The sequence below is a fragment of the Poecile atricapillus genome, chromosome 21 (genome assembly GCF_030490865.1).
Source record: "Poecile atricapillus isolate bPoeAtr1 chromosome 21, bPoeAtr1.hap1, whole genome shotgun sequence".
Classification (NCBI taxonomy): Eukaryota; Metazoa; Chordata; class Aves; order Passeriformes; family Paridae; genus Poecile; species Poecile atricapillus.
The window spans coordinates 2,236,108-2,258,508 of NC_081269.1; the positions used below are offsets into that span (position 1 = coordinate 2,236,108).

At 49.4% G+C, this 22,401-nt stretch overlaps 1 protein-coding gene across 4 annotated transcripts in view; it reads left to right on the forward strand.

Moving 5' to 3' along the window:
- Positions 1 to 2,207: 2,207 nt before the first annotated feature.
- The window catches only part of ACACA (acetyl-CoA carboxylase alpha), a 100,711-nt gene continuing 80,517 nt past the window's right edge, over positions 2,208 to 22,401 (forward strand). For 2 of the 4 annotated variants that reach the window (XM_058854428.1, XM_058854429.1), the window contains exons 1-12: positions 3,852 to 3,968; positions 6,992 to 7,038; positions 7,725 to 7,977; positions 17,646 to 17,778; positions 18,307 to 18,445; positions 18,647 to 18,756; positions 19,172 to 19,253; positions 19,616 to 19,714; positions 20,437 to 20,543; positions 21,239 to 21,349; positions 21,455 to 21,664; positions 22,183 to 22,353. In XM_058854428.1, the coding sequence (XP_058710411.1) occupies positions 7,751 to 7,977; positions 17,646 to 17,778; positions 18,307 to 18,445; positions 18,647 to 18,756; positions 19,172 to 19,253; positions 19,616 to 19,714; positions 20,437 to 20,543; positions 21,239 to 21,349; positions 21,455 to 21,664; positions 22,183 to 22,353 (1,389 nt within the window). In that variant the 5' untranslated portion in view covers positions 3,852 to 3,968; positions 6,992 to 7,038; positions 7,725 to 7,750. Of the gene's footprint in view, positions 2,276 to 3,851; positions 3,969 to 6,991; positions 7,039 to 7,724; positions 7,978 to 14,942; positions 15,134 to 17,645; positions 17,779 to 18,306; positions 18,446 to 18,646; positions 18,757 to 19,171; positions 19,254 to 19,615; positions 19,715 to 20,436; positions 20,544 to 21,238; positions 21,350 to 21,454; positions 21,665 to 22,182; positions 22,354 to 22,401 lie in introns of those variants that run through there. The other 2 variants (XM_058854430.1, XM_058854431.1) reach the window with 2 other exon arrangements.

Below are 22,401 nucleotides of genomic sequence, written 5' to 3' on the forward strand. Positions count from 1 at the left end.
TTTTGAGAAAACAGAGTGGCATGAGTTCACAGTGCATGTGCTTGGAAGTCATGGCATGAGAGTAAATAACTGTGTCCAATTTTGGAGCAGGACAGGAAAAGGACATGCATTTACAAGTCTTCTTCCAAAGCAGAACGTGGTCATGATTCAAAAACTTCCCCAGACTTGAATGCCAGAATAATTTGGGTTGGAAAAGACCTCCCAGATCATTGAGTCCATTCAGCCCAGAGCACTGAGTGCCACGTCCAGGCATTCCTTGGACTGCTCCAGGGATGGGGATTCCACCACTAATTAGCAATTTAATTTCATGGAATCATGGAATCTCCAGAGTTGGAGGGGACCCACAAGGATCAATCCTCACTTTCCACCAGCTGATCATTCCAAGTGCCCTCAGCCTCTCCTCACATGCCTTCTGCTCCAGACCCTTCAACATCTTCATAGCCCAAAAATGCTCCTTGCAAATCCATGCTGGATTTTTAAGGTTAATGTGTTTGAATTGCTCTTTTCCACGTGTTCATGCCTCTCTTTGGCCTTGAATGGAAGAGTTGCTGCAGGATTTCACTGTGTGAAGCAATCCCTCCCCCAGCAGTGTTTGGACAGTGTTTGTACCTGGATGGATGTGCTGGGCTGGGCAGACAGGCAGAGTGCAGGTGCAGGTTTTAGCAAGCCTGGAGCTCTGGGAACAGCAGCCAGGATGAACTCAGCACCTGTCGTAATCTCCTGGTTTGGTAAGTTCTGTATATAGTTATTATCAGTGATTTGGGACCAGCCCCTCAGCAAGCCAAGCACGCCCCCTCACTTCAGGAGTTGGGATTTAGCACTGAAGATGATTAACTAACACCAAAAACCTTCTCTTTAGCACCTTCATGAAATACTTCATCAGAGGAATATTCTTTATGCAAAAGACACATCTATATCTATGTGTTTATGTCTATAGAAGTATAAACAAAAGTGTCCATGCCCAGATTTTCCAGATTTAGTCCAAGTGGATGTGAGAATATTCAATATTTTATTGTCCCCCAATAATTTTATTAACTACAAAGCCCCAGATTGGATTTCGTGGCTGGGTAATTCTTGCCTGCATCCCACCACATGCTCCCAGGTCAGTGTAGTTTCCTGCACAGCCTCACACCTTCTGACCACTGCCTTGGTAGTTTGGAACAGGGGCAGCTCACTGTACTGTCCCCACTTCTGTGCAGATTCTGGGGGTCTCTGGCACCTCCAGCAGGATCAGCCTGCGCAGGTCACCAGGTCCAGCAGCATCAGGATTTAAACTCGTGTTACTCATTCCGTTTGAATTTCAGCAACCCTGTAATGCCGCAGAGTTTCAATAAAACACAAAATGTGAAAACAAAGGAAGAGGGGTAGTTCTCTAAACCATTGTCCATTGGCAGAACAAGCGGCTGAAGGTCAAAGACAAGCAGGAGAGGCACTGGCAGTGCCTGGCCCTGCTTGGCCGCGTCCTCACCAGCTGTTATCAGCTCTGTCCCCGCTGCCTGTGCCAAGGCGGGGACAGGGCAGTGTCCCCGAGCCCGGCGGGGACCTCCTGCTCCCACACTCACAGCATGGGCCGGGGGGAACACAGGGGCTCACCCGCTCCCGCCTCCCTGCTGAAGGGGGCTCATGGCAGAGCACGCGGCACAGGGCTGCGTCCAGACCATTCTGGAACATCTCCAGGGAGCACACTCCATGCCCTGCCTGGTCTCTGTTCCCGCGCACCGGCACCTGCACGGGAAAGTTCTTCCACATGTTCAGGTGGAACTTTGTGCGCGTCGCTTCCTGCCTGTTTTCTCTTATGCTGCTGCTGGGCACCACCGAGAAGAACCCGGTGCAGCTTAGCACCCCCACCATCGATCCCGATGGGCACCGACGAGCTCCCTTCGGTCACCTCTCGTTGAGGCTGAGCGGGCCCAGCCCTCTCGGCCTTCCCTCCCAGGAGCGCCGCTCCGGTCCGGCTGGGCCGGGGGTCCCGGGGGTCCCGGGTTCGAGCCCCGCCCGCCGCTCAGGCCACGGGCATCGCCCCACGGGCCCCGCCCCCGCCGCGCCGCCCCATTGGTCACGCCCCCCGCCGCGGCCCGGGCGGCAGCCAATGGGAGCGGGGCGGGGCGGGGCGCGCGCGGGGCGGGGCGCGCGGGCCTGACCCGAGGTAACCCCGATCACACCACCGGGGGGCGGGGCCGGGGCGGGGCCGCGCCGGGGGCGGGGCCGGGGCGGGGCCGCGCGGGGAGCGCCAGGCCGGGGGCCCGCGGCGCCTCCGCTACACCGGCACCGTGAGGTGAGGGCGGGGCCGCGCCGGGGGCCGCGCCGGGAGCGCGCGGGGGAGCGCGGGGGGCTCGGGGCACCGGCGGGCGGCGGTGCGCGGGGCCGGGCGGGGCCGGCCGTGCCGCCAGAGATGGCCGGGCCATGCCGTGCCGGGCGGGCGGGACCTGGCCGGGCGCCGCGCCGGCGGGAGGTGGCCGGGCCGTGCCGAGCCGAGCCGTGCCGTGCCGGCGGGAGATGGCGGCGTGCCGAGCCGAGCCAGGTCGGGCTGAACGGAGCAGGGCTGGGCCGAGCTGAGCCGGGGACGGGCGGGGGTCTCCCGGGCCGGAGCCGCCCCTGCCCGCCGGAGGAGCCGCCGCCCGGTTCCCTCCCGGTACCTCCCGGTCCCGCGCGCTCCGCCCGGTTCCCTGCCGGCACCTCGCGCTCCGTCCGGGCCAGCGCGGGCGGCGCCGCCCCCGGTGCCGCCGCTGCCGTCGCTCGCGTGGCCTCGCCGGTCCTCCCGTACCCTGGAAGCAACAGCACGTGGGCGGCGGCGAGTCCGGCACCGCGCACCCCGGGGATCCCTCCTCCGTCTCATCCTTCCGCCGTCCCCGGGGGGATTGCGGGATCCCGGGGAACAGTTTGGGTCTGCTTCTGGCGAGCGGCTGAGAGCGGCGCAGAGATGCTCAAAACTAGTGAAGTTTTAAAAGCAGATTGGCAGAGCAAAGCAAATTGTTCCTGCTCCTCCCTTCTCCTAAATACTCTTGAAAAAATTTAAAACGAGAAGTATTGTGTTAGAAAGTATCTGAAGTGTGAGTGGAGTCTGTTCCAGTTTAGCATGCAGGAAATATTCAGCAAACTGTTTAAGTGATGCCAAAATCTCTCAAAGACGGTGGGATTTAGACAGTCTCGAGTGTTTTAGCAAACTGGGATGGCTGTAAATACAGGCTCTTATTTTGGTCTCTATAGAGGTTTAGGCTGCATAATAGGAAACAGCTTTTACCCCGGAGAGTGCTGGGCACTGCCCAGGCTCCCCAGGGAATGGGAATGGGCACAGCCCCGAGGCTGCCAGAGCTCCAGGAGTGTGCCAGGGATGCCCAGGGTGGGATTGTTGGGGTGTCTGTGCAGGGCTGGGAGTTGGACTGGATAATCCTCGTGGATCCCTTCCAGCTCAGGGGATTCCGTGATTCTGCATCCACAGGTGGAAAGTTCTAGGTAGTTGTTTTTCTCCTCATATCCAGCCTATCCCTGCCCTGGCACAGCTCCAGCCGTTCGTTTGGGTCCTGTCCCTGCCACAGGGAGCAGAAATTGGAGCTGCATCCCCTGGTGAGTGTCCCCTCAGCCTCCTCCAGCTGACCAAACCCAATGCCCTCAGCTGCTCCTCGTGAGGCCCCTCCAGACCCTTCCCCATCCTCGTGCCCTTCCTTTGGACACTCTCTGTCAGCTTTGGATCTTGTGCTGTGGAGCCTGAGCCACCCCCAGCAGTGGATGTGGAGTTTGTGAGGAGCCTTTCCTCCAGAACCTCTGTGGTGTGTTGGAGGCCGTTTTTTGGGGATGAAGCAATGCCCAATGATTAACCAGGAGGCAGGCTCAGGTGGGGCTGCTGCTTGTGTGGGGGCGTTAAAACATCGTGGCCAGGGAGCCACCGAGGGTGTTCAGAGCTGGGAACCCTCTGCTGCTGGAGCCATCCCTTCTCTCAATCTGGAACTGCCCCCCCAGCCCTGGTATAGGTGAGCACGCTGCTGGTTCTTCTGTGTGCAGGAGAAGCGACTCTGTTTTAATTCGGTGTTGCCTTTTTTGCTCCGTTGTTTTCTGTGTTTCTCCAGGTAGGGCTGTGAGAGCACAAATCCATTTCGTCACTTTTAAGTGATTCACGTTGATCAGCAATGCCGCAGCTCCCTGGGCTTTAATCAGGAGACATTTGAATACAACTAGTTTTATTAATTTCCTTTTAATATGCCATATGGATATGGTAGAAGTGTTACTCTTATTCTTTGAAAGAGCCCACTGAAATACTGATGTTCTCTTCAGTTGTGGATTTGTCTTTGGAATGGGACGGTTTAGAGAAAAATAGGAGACTTTAATTTCCACCTGTCATTGCCCAAGTTTCATGCCTGGGCGTATTTTACAATATTGAAAGTGATTTTAAAGTGAAGCTGTTATAAAACTTCTGAAGTTTGGTATTCTTACGAGTGCATTTCACTGTCAAGCCCAAGATGTGAGTAATAGTAGCAGCAGAGCTGTGGAGGAGTGAAGTGGGGTTTGTTTCACCTCGGGTAAAACCCAACACGGCTCTTTCTGGGTTTGGGTTGCAGAGTTTTCATTGCTGGTAGCACGGACATGATTTGGGTGTTCAGTGCCTGGATACCTGCAGAGCTGGGAGCTGATTTCCCTGGGAGAAGGGAGCACAGCAAGGCTCAGTCTGTGAAGATCCAGCTGATTTCTGCATCTGAGCAGGCTCAGTGCTGTAACCTGTCCTTACACCATCACAGGATGGAGCTCTCAGTCTTCATCCTTCCATAAACTGCAGGTTTTTCCCAGTCTCTGCAGAAGTTTCCTGTTGGACAGGCTGTTGGCACCTGCAGAAGGGAGCAGGGGCTCTGCAAAGCTGAGCATCCCGATAATTTTGGGTTGTAGTGTCTAGTTCAGCATTATTGAGACAAACTGCGTGTGCAGTGGTTCATGGCACACAAATTTATTTTGGTGCTCAGCTGAACTCAAAGTGCTCGTGTAAAAATGGAACTGTGGCAGTTGCATTTCAGAGAGCCAATACAAGATGCAGAAATGCATAAATATACCCTTTATTTGTATATGTATCACACTCCTTTATTTGTATATATATAACATTTCTCTATTTGTATACATAAAATACACCTCTATGTGTGTGTAGATAATACAAATATATTTATAAAATATACCTCTATATTTGTATAGCTAATATGTCTATTTATAAAATATACCCCTATATACATAGATAATAGAAGTGTGTATATATAAAATATACCTCTATATGTATATAGGCAGTGCAAGTATATTTATAAAATATACATCTCTGTGTATAGGTATGTGTATCTATAAAATACATCTCTATATGTGTATAGATAAGTGTATTTTTGTGTATGTAATACATCTCTATATTTATACCTAATTCATCTCTGTAGTTATATATATATAAAATTTACCTTTACATTTCTATATTTGCAATATACCAGTGTACAGTGCACAACCTTGTGCATTCCATTCACAGCACTGAAATCCAGGTTCTTCAGTGAGGAGATCTCTGAGAAACCCTGTGTAATTTAGCCCCAGACAATGCTGAAATTAATTTAAATATGAACGAGGACTCTCAGGTGTGCTGAGAACAAGCCAAGCTTATCGCTCTGGTACAACGCTGATTGCACAACCCCAGCGGAACTCCTGGCTGTGGGACTGCGCTCCCAGGGCTTGGAAGTGCCTTGGGAAATGGACCTGAGTGAGGTTTCATGGATAAAAACTGGGATTTTGGAGCTGAATTGGACAAACAAGGTGTTGGAATGAAGCTGGGTGAGCGTGGCAGTGCCTGGCCTTGGGTGGATGGTTTCTCTTGGAGTATTTGAGTGAAAAACTTCACTTCCCATTCCTCTGCTTCAAAAAAAAAAAAAATCCTTGAAATTTTCTTATTAATGTATTAGTTATTGAAATTGGGAAAGGTTTTTCTTCAATGAAGTGGGGGTTGAAGTTAGTTTGGCTGCATCCCAACCTCTTTGGCACTGGTGATTGTGCCAACAGTAAATCTGTCTGGATGAAAATCTTTAGGAGTGATCTGATGCCAGGATAAATATCCACATAAATACTGTCTGCATCTTTGTATGCACAAACAAAATTGGATTTGTGCTGTCTGAGCACCTCAGGTAAAGAAAGCTCCCTGCATGGTTTAGCTTGCACATCACAGGTGGACAGGGAAACTTTCTGGTCATGCTTCCTCTTCTTCTCATCTCTACCCTCAAAAGAGGGTTTTTTTAATGTCCATGTCAGACAGATATTTGTGGCTTTTCAGTTATAAAATGGTAAATGATGCCTCTGTCAAATGAAGTGCCCGTGGCCCCAGGGCAACTGGAGTTTGTGGGAGGAGTGATGTCAACACAGGACTTGATCTAAATAATTCAGTCAAGTACATTCATGGCATAAGTGCATGAGCCAGTTGGATGAGTTTTTAGCTCTGAGTTACTGATGGGAAGCAGGAGTGTGGTGTTTAGGGATTGCTCTGGCTGTAAATGCTTGTCTGGGCCCTCATTAAAGGCCCCATCATGTCCCATTTGTGTGACACCACGGGCCAGGTTTTTGTGCCACTTGAGAGCTGTTGTGCTCCCAAGCTGATTGTGCTCGACATAACGTGGCTGTAATTAGCAGGGCTGACGAGGTTTTCACTGGGATTTATTCCTTGGTATTCAGCTGGAATCAGCCAGCAGGTGCAGAAGGTGACAGAAAAGGTTTGATACAAGTAGACAGTGCTGGCACAACCCCTTGTTCCTTTCACAAACAAAACTGGCAGGTGAGACAGTCAGGTCTCTGGGAAGATTCCAGAAGGATGGACCAGCAGGAGGTGCCACTGTGGGTTTAGCTCCTGGGTTATTCTGTACCTGAAGCAAGCGAGCCAGTCCATGGTGTCCCTGTGGTTTTTGGGGATGGTTTTGATGGTATAAACAGGAAAACACACATGGAATATGCTTCATTATAACCCTAGTGCTTACTTGGTAAATCTTTTCTTTTCCAGTTCGTTTTGGAAGTGGCTCACTGCTCAGATTGCACGGATATCAAGAGGTTAGTGCATTCCTCTTTCCTAATGATGTGTTTCCAGCTGGGTGTAGTTGTCATATAAATGCAACAAAGGCAGAGCAGAGGGTATCAAATGTTTATTTACCCCACCTTTGTGTTGTGGGGTGTTCCTTTGTTTTCTACATCTCTCATGGCTCTTTCTCAGTTGAAATTATTTTTTTGATATTTAAGAAAATTTTTTCATTCCCTGCTGGAATACTGGAACAGACCCATCCCTGGAAGTGTCCAAGGCTGGGAGCAGCCTGGACTGGTGGAAGGTGTCCCTGCCCATAGCAGGGGGTGGGATGGGATGAGATTTAAAGACCCTTCCAACCCAAAGCAGTCAGGGATTCTCTGGTCCTGTGATTTTTGATACTCAGAGTTCCCTGCCTTTGTCTGTAGGTTTTGGGTCTGGTGTGTGGGGTTATTTTGGTGTTTTTTTTGCCTTTAAGTGACTCCTGCAGCTTTGTCTGAGGTGGGACATTCTGCAGCTTGTGAATCTCGGAGTCCTTGTGCAAGCAGGGAAGTCAGTGCTTAGAGCAGAACTGGTTTTGATCCCACACTCAGCAATCAGCTCTGACCTTTCAATGTTGCATTTCCCATCAATGAGCCTTGCTTTGTCCTCCTCTTTATCCTCCAAGGGCAGGTATTCACCTCTGGCTTGGTTTTTTCCTTCCTTTTGCCCCTTGCAGTGTTGAGAGCCCATTTTGGGGGAGCCATGGAGGAATCTTCCGAAGCCAATAAAGCCCTGGATGCGAACGCTCACTCCCGCTTCATCATCGGCTCCGTGTCAGAGGATAACTCAGAAGATGAGACCAGCTCCTTGGTGAAACTTGATCTTCTGGAGGAGAAGGAGAGGTCTTTGTCACCTGTGTCCGTCTGCTCTGATTCCCTCTCGGACCTGGGGCTTCCAGCTGCTCAGGATGGCCTGGCCAGCCATATGAGGTATGGATAAGTAGCTCTCCAGTCTTTTTATCCTGTCAATTCCAAAGGTAATCCAAAGGTTCAGCTTTAGACCTGTGTTTGGCTTCAAATGGGTTTTGTTGTGACAAGACACTCTCCAGAATTCTGTTTCTAAATGACCTCTTGTGTGTTTATCTGTACCAAACCCTTCAGTTTTCCTTTGGTTTTAGTGAAATGTTTGTGCCTAAATTCCTTAAGCACCTTGCCTGTCTTGTCCTGGCTTTCAGAAAATTTAAGTGTCTTCACTGAGATATCTAAAGTTTTCGCTTGTGTGTTGTTTTTCTGGACTCTATTTGTTGAGAGCAAGAACAATATTTGCTTATTTTGTTTTTGTATGGGATTTGCTGCTTTAAATGTAACCAAAGAATTGGCAGTGGGTAGGATCAGTGGCTCCATACTGGAATTTTTTTTTGGTTTGGATAGAGAAAATTGTGATGATTGTAGTAAAGACTGGAGTCCTGCAATGTGGTGATAAACCAAGATTTAATGTGGTCGCTGCTGCCTGAGCTCAGGGTTGGTCTCAGGGCTGCCCCACTCCTGATTCTTTGTGAATGAGCCATGAGCTGGGCTTATGAGGTTGTGGTGATGGTGTTTTCTTGTCCAAAGGCTCCTTTCATTTTAGGTGTTGCTGATTTGCATTCCAGTAGTGGGATGTGCCTGTTGGATTTTCCCTCTTGCACTTTTCATGTACAGATCACAGTTTTTCTGCTGCTCAGTCTTGCTTCACCCTCCCGTGTATCCTTCATTTGTTTGCCATATTCCAGGAGGAACTGGAATCTTTCTGCCTGTGCCATCCCATTCCAGGAGCACCCAGGACAGTGTGAATTCCACTCCAGTTTTTGCTGAACAGTCCATCACTGCCTTTGCTCTGTTGCTTTGTGAGGAATGCTTGATTCCAGAAGGGTTTACTGACCAGTGGGAGATACTTACACAACCAGCTAATCCTTGTTCTTGTATTTTCCTGGTTTCTTGGCTTGTGCAGGTTAAGGAATTGTAATCTCTCCTTTTTTTTTGGTGGTTCCCTTCCCACTTGAGGGGAGAAGCCTCAGGGAACACACAGTCCAAAGACCCAGGTTGGGGCAGAGGGGGATGTTGGTGTGTGCTTGACAGAGCTGTCGTGGTCAGCTGGGCATGTTCAGCCAGCTGGCACTTGCACAACTGATGCAAAACCTTAAAGCAAATTTACAGAGGGTTACCTTTCCAGAAGCTGCCAGTTGCAATGATTTGGCAGCACAAAAGGTAATTTTGAAGCAGGAAACTGTAACTATATATATCTTAGGAACAGAAGAAATTGGATGAGCACCTAACCACAAGTATGTAAATGGACAATATCAGAGCAAGAAACTTCTAGGACAGTGCCTGGAACCAGAGAGCCTCAGTGCAATAGGTGTGCAACCTTGGGCACCTCTGTTGTAACCTGCTTATTTTGGCAGTCCCTTTGGGGAGCACTTCTGAGTTAAATTGGAGAGAAAGGCCAATTCAAATAAAGAAAGTTACAGCGTTATGGGCTGTTTTTCTAAGATAAGCTTGGATGAGTTGAAATGCTTTTCAGAATGGTTGTCCTTTTCATCAGGAGATTTCTAAATCATGTTTACAGATGGAGAAACTGAGACAAAGACAACAGCAAAGACAAGTTCAGCAACTTGCCTGGAGTCACCCTGACAGTCAGTTAATGGGACAGAGGTGCTCTTGCTTCCAGCTTCCTTTTGGTGATCACATTGCAAAGTGATAAAGGTAAATTGACAGGCAGTTCTGTACACTTTGATACAAGGTGCAGGTCCAAAGGTACAGGTCTAAGGGAGCATGTCTTTTGGAAGAAGTTGCCAAGAATCTTTCCATTTGCTGGTGTTCTTCCCACAGGATTAAAATAGAGATTGTGTTTGAGGTGAGGGGCTTTGCTGCAGAGCAGTTCTCAGGGAACAGTTTTATGATTAAAAGGCAGGATTTACTCAGCTGCCAAAGGGTTTGTGAGGACAGGTTTGTGTGACCTTACTGATCTTGTGAAGTGATTATGCAGTTGCTAAAGGCACTCTTGCTGGCACAGGTGGTGCCCTCCTGCCACTGGAGACCCATGGAGACCTTCAGCTGTGCCAGCTGGCTGCTGCTCTGCAGGGTCCAGAAAGCCACGCTCTGAGAATGAACTTTAAGTTGCTGTGTGGATCATCAGCACCCAAAAATTGGTGTGTAGGGACAGTAACCACTCAGACTGAGTGTTCAGAGGGTCTTGGTTGCACTTTGCACCTTTAAATAATGAAACCAAGCCTGCCATTTTTTTCCTTTTTTCTGCCTGTTGTCTCTGAGTTCAAAATTTTCCATCTGCATTTCCAACCAGTCCTGCTGGGATACAGTTTTCCTTGTAGTGAGCTGTTATAGAGTTGCTATGCTCCTTTCTGAAGTTTTAGTGGCAGATTAAGTAACTCCTCCATAAATGCCACTTGGAAAGTACTGTGGGCCCATCTGTTTTGTTTAATAAATTCTTGTTGATTATTGCTAAATTTAATTTCTATCTTCTGAGACGGTATCTTGTATCAAATTCTTGTTTAAAATAGAACAAAACCTGGATGTCTTCTGGTATTTGTACATCAGGGCTCTGGTTTCATAAGCAGTGACATGGGTGCACACAATCACCTGACAAACTTGTATCAGCTGATAGCCAAATTTTTGTATGGAGTTCAGCTGTTACCTCATATGAAGCCCACAGAGTTGCTCCTAACCTTGGCTGGACTTCTCAGTGCGTTGTCTCAATAAATTATGGAGATGCTTAAGCAGAACTAATCATCTGCTAAAGGAAATTTGGACAAATGCCTCAATTTTAGCCTGGACAGTCGTGGTTGAGTGTGCCCAGCCTGGCGCTGGGACAAGGTGCCTGCTTAGAAACCAGCCCTAGAGTGACTGCAGAGTCCTGAGTGTAATGAAAGATCCTTTTGAGCCTCTTCTGAATCTAAAGAAATTCCTTTCCAGCCCAGCAGTTTGTGATGTGAGGTTGCAGTGTGGAGCATTGATGCTGTGAAGTTGTTGGTGCTGCTGTGGTTTTAGCCCAGCTGTGGGCAGGGAGGGATAAATGTGCTGTGGGGTCTGTGAGGCTGCTCCACAAAGGATTTCCCCTCTGCTGCATGGAGTCCTTGCTGTTCCAGTCCTGCTGTGGGGCCTGATCCTCCTTTGGCTCTGCCTGTGCTGTCAGGGGTGCTGGAGGTTCTGTGTAGGGTGATTTGTGTGCAGGGAGCACCTTCCTCTATCCCAGCCTGGCCTTGGATGCTTCCAGGGATGGGGCGGCCACAGATCCTCTGAGCAACCTGTGCCAAGCCCTCACCACCCTCAAAGGGAAGAATTTCTGCCTAATTTCTAATCTAAACCTGCCCTCCTTCAGCTTAAGGCCATGAACTTCATCTACCTGGAGTGAAAAGTTGATTTCCTCCTCTCTCTGTTGAAAGAAAAGGGGGTGGTTTGGACTCATTGCTGTGCCTGGTTGTAATTCCCACTGATAATGTGGGAATTACGGCTTTCCTTCCCTGAAAGCTACTCTGCTTCATGAATAAACACACTGTATACTTCTGCATGCCTCTCTGAAGTTGTGTTCTTATTTTGGTGTTATTTTACTCCCTTTAACCTCAGTTAACAGAGGAAATGTCCTCTCTAAATCCAGTCATTTGCTGGGAGATTTTGCGAGATTCCCTGGCTGAGATACCATGTGCTCACTTATCTGAGAGATAACAAATCTCTTACTTTGGGTGAATTTAATGTGAGACTCCCCCACCTAACCCCTAACTTTGGTTTAGAAAGGTCCATTCTCATGTTCCTGCAGATCAGATCTGTTCAACACTTGAACTTTGCCAAAAAGCACGTGGAGGGCTCCCTGCCAGGGACTCCAATTCCGCTCCACTCTCTGTGCACACCTGCCTTGTGCTGTTGTTGCTGCTGTTCACTTTTATCTTGGTGCCAGGGCTTGACCTGGAGAGTGTTGGGCTGTTTTCTGCTCTGGGAACATGTGGAATTTTATACTTTATGGGGATGTAAAAGTGAAGCTCTTTTGGTACTTTGTAGGTTTAGGAACTGGAGTATGGATATTAATTGGATTTAAACTTGGTTGTTTATTTGGATTGATGTTTGGATTCAGTGGGTATTTTGAGTGTCAGGGTGTTGCTTTTGGACTTGCAAGGAACCTCAGTGATTTGGGCTGTGTGTCCTGGGAATGGTCCTGTTCCAAATGCAGCTGGCATGGCAGATACACAGCCAGGTGTGTGCTTAGGAAAAGGAACTTCTGGAAAACTGTTGGCACTGGGTTATTTGGGTGGAATCCTGGCAGCTTGTACCCATTTGAGCTCTGTAAAAATTCCTGCTTTGGGCTAAAGACCTGCCTGGATTGATGCTGGAATTCTGTGTTAGCATGGAAGGGAGGTTATTTACCAGGCAGTGCAGAGAGGGCTGGTTTTGTTCTGTGCTGCATCCTTTATTTAATTTCCTGAAATCCTGAGGCTCAATTCATTGTCAGAGCTGAGTCAAGGTTTGTTTGTTTTGACCTCTGGGTGAAGCCCTGGTTTTGACAGGATCTGTGTTCAAGCCAGTTCTGGCTCTTTAAAACGTGGGCAAAACTGTCTTTGACAGAGTGCAGATTGCTGCCTCCAGTGCCTGTTGCCTGAGGCATGGGGAACCATTTATTCCAGCGGTGGAATTCTGCATCCCTTGCTGGACAGCATTTCTGCTTGTTCCTTCCCTCTGCCTTCCTGTGAAATCAGATGCAAGGGCAGAGCTAAAACTGGAGCAGATCTTAGGGAGGCTTCAGCTGCCCGAGTCGTATCACCCGGATGGAATACGCGTTCTCATCAGATTTACAAAACACAGAGCCCAAATGGATGGGGAGAGCTGCCCTTTGCACGTTTGCACACCCTTCCCAGGCCACATCCCGAGGGAAACACTCCCCAGCCCTTTCTCTGGGGACTCTGTGTGTGTGTGTGTGTGTGTGTGTGCTGCAGTGTGCTCCAGGCTGCCTTCCACACGAGGCAGCTCATGCATCCCTGCCTCTGGAACACACGGGAGCGTCACCCGCTGCCCTGGCATGTGGCAGTGCTGGGATCAGTGCTGGCTCCTGGCTGGGATGTGCCTCAGGTACGTGTCCCTAAGGAATGATTTTTCCTTGGAGGCTGCAGGAGAGGAGCAGGCGCAGCGTTTCCCTTTGTGTGACAGCGCCGAGGAGGGGGTGGATTCCATGGGATTCCGTGGGATTCTGTGGGATTCCGTGGGATTCCGGCTTTGGGGAGCGCTGCGTGCTGGAAATGAGCTCTGTGGAGCCTGTGCATGTTGGATGGGCAGCCCTGGATCGTGACACATCCTTGTGGAGCTTGTTTTTGTAGGGATGCTGCAGCAAACTGTGGCCATTGATTTCTCAGCAGCTGGCAGAATGTTTTTAACCAATGCTGAAGCCGCTCCTCTGGGTGTGCTCCTCCAGCAGCAAATCGTGGCCATTTCTCTCCCAGCACTGCATTCGGCTGGTGGAAGGCACAGGGAATGTTTCTGACAGTGCCACGTTAAGCTGTGGGTAGATTTGTTTCCTTGCAGCCACAAGAGGCACAACCTGTTTGGACTGGGGGCTGTGGGTAGGGAATTAAATGGGGAATTTGTGGGGTACTTGATGGCTGGGCAGTTTGAGATGCTTTTCCAACAGGAATAAAGGCTGGCAAGTGAAAGTTCTGGGTTAGGTACATGGTGTTAGGGTGTCCTGTTAGTTAAACTCTGTTCTCTGTGAGGTCCCTGGGCTCTGGTGAGGTTTGTGTGCAGAGTGAGGCTGCCCTCACCCCGCAGTGTTTGCCCTAACCCTAACCCTGTCGCTGTCCCTGCTGGTCCCTGGATGTGTCTGGAGCTGGCAGCCCATGGCACTGCTGCTGCCCCTCACGCTGTCACTGTGTCACCTGTCCTGGCCTCAGCCCCTGGCCCTGCAGGGAGGTCACCTCCTGTCACCAGGTTAATGTGGCACTTCTCCCTGGATACTTGCTCCTTTTTTGAATGATCCCCTCCTGGCTGGCTGCATTTTGGGATTCTGTGCCCCAAGTCAAAGCTGTGCTGCCTGGCTACAGCCCTCTACCAGCACAGACCCAAATATCCCCAGATTAAAAAAATTCCAGCTGCTGTGCCTAGTTCCAGTCCAGGTTTTACCGTCAGGGCACTGCTGCAGACACTGCCCTTCCTTACCCTTCCTCTACCCCCAAATTTGCAATTTATGTCTTTGTGTGTGTAGGGCCAGGACCTGGACTTTGATGATCCTTGTGGGTCCCTTCCATCTCAGGGTGTTCCATTATTCTGGTTCTGAGTAAACGTTTTTCCATCTTCCGCTGATGTTACTGGACCCTGCCGTGCTGTAACAGTTTGCTTGTGAGGATATTTATTCTTCCAGCACGTGGAGTGACCTCATCTCCATTTTATAGGTGGGAAACAGGCACAGAAAAGTGAAGTGACGTGTCCAGGGTCTCCCAGCTCCCAGGCTGGTGTCCAGGTTGATCTGCCAGCTCTGTCACGCTGTGTGTGCCTGCACAAGCTGCCTCTGACATTCCTCTCTGCAGCCCTGGAAACGCCGTCCCTGTCACCTCCCCACGCCACTTAAATCCTACAGGCTGAATTCCTGTGGTCGCAGAGCTGGGGATGCTCTCACCCTCTCCTGGAGCAGAATCCTGTGGCTGCTGCATCCCTGTGGGTGCTGCTGGAGGGAGCTGTGCTGCTGTTCCCAGCGTGTCCCCAGTTTGGGAGCTGCTCCTGGGGCTCCGGAGCCTCGGAGCGGCCGTGCAGGCGCGCTGGAGCTGCTTCATTACGTAAGCTGTGGCTGCTGCTCTGCCTTTGCTGATCAGCTGCTCCTGGTGACGAGGGGAGGCTGGTCCCCTCTGCTGCGTCACCACGGGGGTGACACTCGTGGGGGGAGCCAGGGACAAAGGTCAGGAGATTTGGAGCAGCAGGGGAAGTGCCGCTGCTTGGAGGAGAAACCGCGTCAGGCTCTTTGCAGCTTCTCCTTGAGCTGCAGACTTGGCAAAATTTAAGAGCTGTAGCTGCAGAGAGGAGCTGTGAGCAAGCCTGAAATCCATTAATTCCTGCCCTCAGACAGCATGGAGGATTCTGCAGAGCAGAGTCAGGAGATGAGGTACCACATGCTGCAGAGGTAAGGATCACAGATCTGCCTGTGTCCCCCTGCCTGGGCTCTGTGCTGGAGATGCTCTCTGTGTTTTGGTGTTCATTTTATCCTCTGGAACCTCGCAGAGCCCGTGGGCTCTCCATGCATGCAGCCTGTGACAGAGATGCCAGGGTGCAGCTCAGCTCAGGGATCAGAGCTGTGCAAGTTGGAGGTTCTGCACAACTTCTACCCCCCGTGAGCTCTGAGGGGTAGAAAAGCATTTTGAAAATTCCTCCATCACAAAACATGGCAGTTGTGAGCGAGTGATTAATAGGGATGACAATCACTAACTCAGCATTTATTCTGTTTCGTTTAGAGCTCTGTGCTTTCTTCCTTCCTGTCCAGCTTCTACCTTATCTTATCCTGCAAAAAAAAACCCCAAACAACCCAACTCTTCTGTTTTGATTACAATGTGCAGCCTCTGATTATTGATAAAAAAACTTAATGTTCTTGGCATGCTCACAAGTCAAACTGTAGTTGTTTATGTCCAGGTGTTTGTTGCATCCTGGATGATGAACCTCAGGCTCTGTTGACATTTTGCCTGTAGCAGTATCTTTGTGTGTAGTAATTTCTTGGTGGGACAGTTCACATTTAAACATATTTCACAAATTCTCACCTTGGGACTTTTATCTCTTCCTATTTTCGTTGAGACTGCTCTCAATAAACCTGTAATGCGTGAACCTCTCTCGCTCCTTGGACTGTGCTCCTTCCTTGCCAGGAAGACTGTGACCCCCTAAATGCACAAATTTAGTAGAAATTCAACCTTAACTACACATTTGCTCTCTTTCTTGCCTGTTGGCTCCTGTCCTTGTATTCCCAGCCTGAGTTCACATGAGTGTGACAACTTTTGCTCGCAGGAACGTGTCCTAAGTTTGGTGACAGATGTCTGGAAGTGCAGCTGACTGGAAGAAGGGAAAGTATGAGGGGATGAAGCTGTGCACACAGAACTTGTTCTTTGCCTTTCTCTGGCTGTCAGCTCCCTGCTCTTCTCTGAGATAAGATACTCGACTGGATGGAGTTGGTCTGACCTAGCAGAGCCTCTTCTGTGTCCCAGAGTGTCACTGGGAGTGACAGGATTGCTCTGTGCTGCCCCTGTGCTCCTGGGGAGGTGTTAAAGAGGGGCTCCACGTGGGTAAATCTTCATGGGCCATGAGGTGTTCCTGAGGGAATGTGAGGGGGAATCCCTGGGTTCCCTGGCCAGGCCCCTGGGACAGCAGCTCCTTCAGCAGGGGTGCTCCAGGAATGCACCTCCGGGCCCGGCTCTCTTTGGTGGCTGTGATGGTGAAAGGAGATCTGTAGACGAGCCTTGGCTTCTCCTGGTGTTGGTTTTTCCTTTGTGCCCTCCCCCAGCTGTTGCAGTTGCTCTCTGCTGCATCCCATCCCATTCCCAGTGGAATTGCTCAATGGAGCAGCCCTTCAGCAGCTGTTTAGGCTGGAGGTTCCATCCAGAGGGCTCTGCCAGTGACCAGCACCGACCCCTTGGTGCTCTTGGGGCTTTCCAAAGCTCAGAGCTGAGCTCCCAGCCCTCATTCCTACAGGAGGGTTCAGTGATGCTGCCAGTGGCAGGGTGAGGGCTTCCCTGTGTTCCAGGGAAGGGAAACTGTCAGGGAAAGCACAGGAAGGACAGTGAAAACAAGTAAACTGTGGGGTGAGCAGAGAGGTGAAGCTTCAGTGCCTGTGAAATAAAAGTGTCATTAATTCCCAGTCGTGCTGTGCCATGGCAGACCCTCGGTGTGAGGAGCAGCTCTGTGCTTTTCCCTGGAATTTCCTCTCACAGACTCAGCTTTGTCAACTTCAGCAAATCAAAGCCAAAGGGTGATCTATCCCCGTGTTGTTGCTGTGGAAGCTGGAGCAGAAGGAGGGGAAGTGGCTGTGCCATTCCCACACAGAAGGGCTGTGGCAGGGCACGGGGTTGGTCTTGGCAGGCACAAAATTGGCTTTCTGTGTTTGTAGTAGGAGTAACGTGATTAATTTGTCCTCTGGCTCTCAGAGCTTTTGAGGAAGATACTAAAGACTGGGTGGTGGAAAACGCTTGGAAAATTATTTCTGTAGCCAGTCTGAGTCTCTCTTGTGGAGGTAAATTTGCTGTGCTTCCCAAGAGGATTTCCTTACAGAATCTGATCTTTGTACCTTGTTTTGCCAAAGCCAGAAATCACTGTTGTTTCCAGCTTCTCTAGATGGATTGAAAGCAATCTGGTGGAGCTTTGTTGTTCTGTGTTGGGCAGCAACACACAGCAAATGTAATTTTACCTATTTATATTTTTGCATGGCTGGAATTTTGCCAACCTGAAACTTCTGTGTGGAAATAACTGAAAAGTAGTTTAAAAGGAGTCATCCCTGTAAAACTGAGGACCAGGCCATGAGGGTCTGGAGGCAAGGAGAGATTCTGCTTGTCTGATTGGGGAATGTGGCCAAAGAGAACTTTCACATTATTCACATACTTTCTTTTATGGTGTCCAGCAGCACTGACAGGTTGTTTCTGTCTCCCCCGTTTCCTCAGGCCCAGCATGTCTGGTTTGCACCTTGTCAAGCAAGGCCGGGACAGGAAGAAGGTGGATGTGCAGCGAGATTTCACCGTGGCTTCTCCAGCAGAGTTTGTTACTCGTTTTGGAGGGACTAAAGTTATTGAAAAGGTAACTCCCTGACCTTTTATAACATATTACAGCTCCTCTCTGGAGCTCTGACTTGTCTGCAGGTATCAAATTATTAATATTTCTGAGCTTGGAAGTTGTGCTTCTGCCTGGAATAATTTTGTTTCCTTTTTCTATGTGATAAAGAAACATTATTTTAGCTCAATGTAATAATAAAAAAAAAAGTGAGTGAGCCAGTGCACCTCTGCTGATACAGAAGGATTTATAGAGAAATAAAACAAAAGTAGACTGGAAAAACACTAAGAAATTTGTTTTACAATGCATAATAATTTGATTTGAGTCTCCTGCTCTTTAATCCAATCAAGGCATACGTAACACATTAAAATTTTCTGGTGAGACAAGAGCTGCTCTCTGAATTGACAGATGGGCCACGAGCTGGATGCTGGCTAAGAAAACTGCACAGCCCAAAGCTGGGCAAAGAGTCTGCGGGGAAAAAACCACTTATTTGGTGATTGTTAATTGTTTTGTGCTATTTAGACTCTATTTCATCCCAGCTTCTAATGCACCCAGGTCCTGATAGCAAATAACGGCATTGCAGCAGTGAAATGCATGAGGTCCATCCGGCGCTGGTCCTATGAGATGTTCAGGAATGAGAGGGCCATCAGGTTCGTGGTCATGGTCACTCCTGAGGACCTGAAAGCCAATGCAGGTGAGTTGGGGAGCTGGGGAAGGTGATGGGAGCTGTGTCAGTGATGGGATGTTCTGGAACAGCTCAGTGTTTCCTAGAGAGTCAGCCCTGAGAGGAGCAGCTGAGGGAGCTGGGAGGGCCCAGCCTGGGGAGAAGGGGGATTTTAGAGCAAGTCCTGTTGTTAGATTTGCAGTCTCCATGGGACCTCCTCTGTGTTTGCAGAGTACATCAAGATGGCAGATCACTACGTGCCCGTGCCAGGAGGACCCAACAACAACAACTATGCAAACGTGGAGCTCATCCTCGATATTGCCAAGAGGATTCCAGTGCAGGTGAGAAGTCCCAGACACCGAGCAGTCTTCTCTCCTTCAATAAGGACTTGTGCCTGGGGAGCAAGGCAGGACATAGAAACTGGAATTCCAAACCAAATTAGCAGCCAGAGGCAACACATGTGGCTGTCCCAGTGTGAATATCTGCAGGAGAGGGAGGTTCCTCTCAGCCTTGCACTTCCCTACACCCAGCTCCTCCTCAGCAGGTTGCTGCAGCAGCCTGCTTGCATTTGTCTGCAAGGTGCAAGTCATCCTTTCAATTCAGCACACCCTGTAGCTCAGAGCCTGCTCTGGCTGCTGCCTGTTCTTAGGCTAGGTTTTCCACTAGGGAAATAAAAACTTGGAGTGTTTGCATGTGTCAGTTTCTGCTGACTTGTTTTATTCAAACAAAGAGCAAATTGTTTCTTTTCTCCTGCAGGCTGTGTGGGCTGGCTGGGGCCATGCATCAGAGAACCCCAAACTGCCAGAACTTCTCCACAAGAACGGGATTGCTTTCATGGGTGAGGAGATGGACTGCTCATCTGGTGTCTAGTCCTTGTTTGAAGGTGGGGAGGTTTGGGGTGATAGAAAATCCTGAGTACAAGACAGAGCCATGAGGAATGCTCTGCAGTTCAAGATGGATGATCTATTCTTTACAGTAGTTCTTGTAATGGAGAAGGGGAAAGTTTTCCAAAACAGCCTTTAATGTTGAGATAAAAGATCAGAAAAGATTCCTGTTAAACCAGGTTGTCCCTGTTCTCATTTTAAAGAGGGTTCAGTTTTATGGGAAGAGTGGAGTTTTTCCTCAATCAGACTTCTGGACATTTCCCTAATGTCTGATACCACTTGTGTCTCTCTCATGCATTGTCTTTGCTCTTTGCAGGTCCTCCCAGCCAAGCCATGTGGGCCTTAGGAGATAAAATTGCTTCTTCCATCGTGGCTCAGACTGCTGGCATTCCAACTCTTCCTTGGAGTGGCAGTGGTAAGAGGGAAATTGTCCTGTGTTTATCAAGATCATCCTTACCTTTTTTTTCCTTCACCGTATCTAATTTTGAAGAAGCTCTGTGCTCAGAAGTGTGTTCCAGGAGATGTCGCAGCTGTTCAGGGTTCCCCATTTGTGCTGTTTGCCCACCACACCAGCGAGGTGCCTTGGAAGCAATGGCATTAGGGATGGAATAAGCCTGGAGGTGGTGGGAGAAGCTGGCAGCGTGCAGAGGACGGGAGGAGGGACTGGGAGGAGAAGTGAGGAAACATGGAAGAGGTTGTTTCCTGGAGTGCAGCTGGTGCTCACAGGCTCACCTGGTACACCCAGGGCTTGGAGACACCTGGTCTAGTGGAAGGTGTCCCTGCACATGGCAGGGACTTGGGACAAGATGGTTTTTGAAGTCCCTTCCAACCCAAACCATCCCATGATTCTGTGTAGTTCTGGAACCCGTACTCTGCTTCCATGGCAGTTCCTCTGCAATTTCAAAACACTGTAAATAACAGCCTGCTTCTCACAGATAAATGGAGGAGGCTGTAATGGATTGGATAAAAACACTTTCTCCCCAGAAATCAGGAGTGTTGTTTACACTGAGCACACTCCCTTTTCTGAGGGCTCCCCGCCTGGTTCCTCAGGCAGCTGTGACTGTGGCTTGTGTCACCCACGTCCTACAGGCTCCCCACAGCCTGGCAGGAGCTCAGAGGGTGATGTTTGTGTTTCAGGTCTTCGAGTGGACTGGCAGGAAAACGATCTCCAGAAGCGCATCCTGAGCGTTCCTCAGGAGCTCTACGAGAAAGGATACGTGAAGGACGCGGACGATGGACTGCGGGTGGGTCTGGGGAGGTCTCTGAGGGAGCTGGGGCTGAGCTTTCTCCTCATGGGAGCACAATCTGGAACCATTCTGCAGCCCCAGAGCTGGCTCTTGGAAAATGGGAAGTGATCATTCACAAATCTTTGGCCCTGGCCTGCAGAATTAGGTGAGGATTAGCAGGGAGAGGCAAAATATGGGACCAAGGTTGTGCTGCATTAAAAGCTGTCATCTGATTTTTGTTTAGTGCAGGAGGAAGGTATTTTCACTAAAAATCCACAACCAGACACTTGACTTCATCTTTTGAGTTTCTCCTTGAGGAAGATTTTTAGAATAAGAAATATTTCTGGTACAATACAGGATTTTGAATTTTCCTTTGTGAAGAGCAGGGGTAGGGATATAATTTTTCCATGTTACCCAGCTTAGTGATTTTCTGTATTATACTAAAGCTTTTCTGTGAATTCGTAGATTTAATGGCATTGGAGCACTGACAAAAGATTTTGTGGTCACTTGGAGAGGTCAGAGTTCTCTAATCACAAAGTCCTTGCTGATTTTTCCAGCTACAGGCACTCTCTCCAATGGTACATTTGGTTTCTATCCCATTGGTTGCTAAATAGTCAGATGGAAGCCTGGGTGTGAATCAAGAGGGAAATAATGATCTTTTCAGTGGATTCTGCTGCCTTTTTGTACTTACCCTGTTCTGCCCATCTTGCCAGGCTGCTGAGGAGGTTGGCTACCCTGTCATGATCAAGGCTTCTGAAGGAGGAGGAGGAAAAGGAATCAGGAAAGTGAACAATGCAGATGACTTCCCCAGTCTGTTCAGACAGGTGACTTTTCCCACTGGTTCTGCCTTGTTCTAAATGCTCAGGCTGGGTGTCTGTGAGACCTCAGCACACGAGAAGCTCTGACCGTTCATTCTGTTCCTGCTGTAGGTTCAAACTGAAGTCCCAGGCTCTCCCATCTTTGTGATGAGGCTGGCCAAGCAGTCCAGGCACCTGGAGGTGCAGATCCTGGCAGACCAGTATGGCAATGCCATCTCCCTCTTTGGCCGGGACTGCTCCGTGCAGCGCCGGCACCAGAAGATCATCGAGGAAGCTCCAGCCTCTATTGCAACCTCAACAGTGTTTGAGCACATGGAACAGGTGAGAGTGGCTCTGCAGCTTCCCCTGCCCTGGCCAGGCTCCAGAAACAGGCAGGACTTTGTGTTTTTGTTTTACATCACCCAGAGTTGTTGAATGTTTTAAAGGAGCGATACAGGGCTGTGTGTCTCAAACTGCTTAGTGTGGGCAGCCACTCACATTTCCACACTAAATCTCACCAACAGCTCCTTTCAGAGATATATGCCCCCCAAAAAGGGGAGGGAAGTGTGTTTTAAATGTGTGTTACCATATTAAAAGCAAGTTTCAGGAGTTGCATGGATTGCCTAATGTTGAGTGTTGCAAATATTTGCTTCAAACTCTGCCTTCTGGGAATTGTAAATGAAATAAGTTGGAAATCAAAACTCCTGTGTCAAAGGCTTTTTTTCTCTGAGCAAGTCTTGGGCCTATTACAAGTTTTGGGGTGTTTCAGAATGCCAGCAAAAATCTGAAGTGGGTGTAGTGGATGAACAGAGAGAGCACGGGTAACTGGCAATGTGACATTCTTTTTCTCTGTGTCCCAGTGTGCAGTGAAGCTCGCCAAGATGGTGGGATATGTGAGTGCAGGCACTGTGGAATACCTGTACAGCCAGGATGGCAGCTTCTACTTCCTGGAGCTGAACCCACGCCTGCAGGTGGAGCATCCCTGCACGGAGATGGTGGCAGATGTCAACCTGCCAGCAGCACAGCTCCAGGTGAGCACGGAAAATTGAATTTCTCATCTTTTAGCAAGTTCAGCAGTT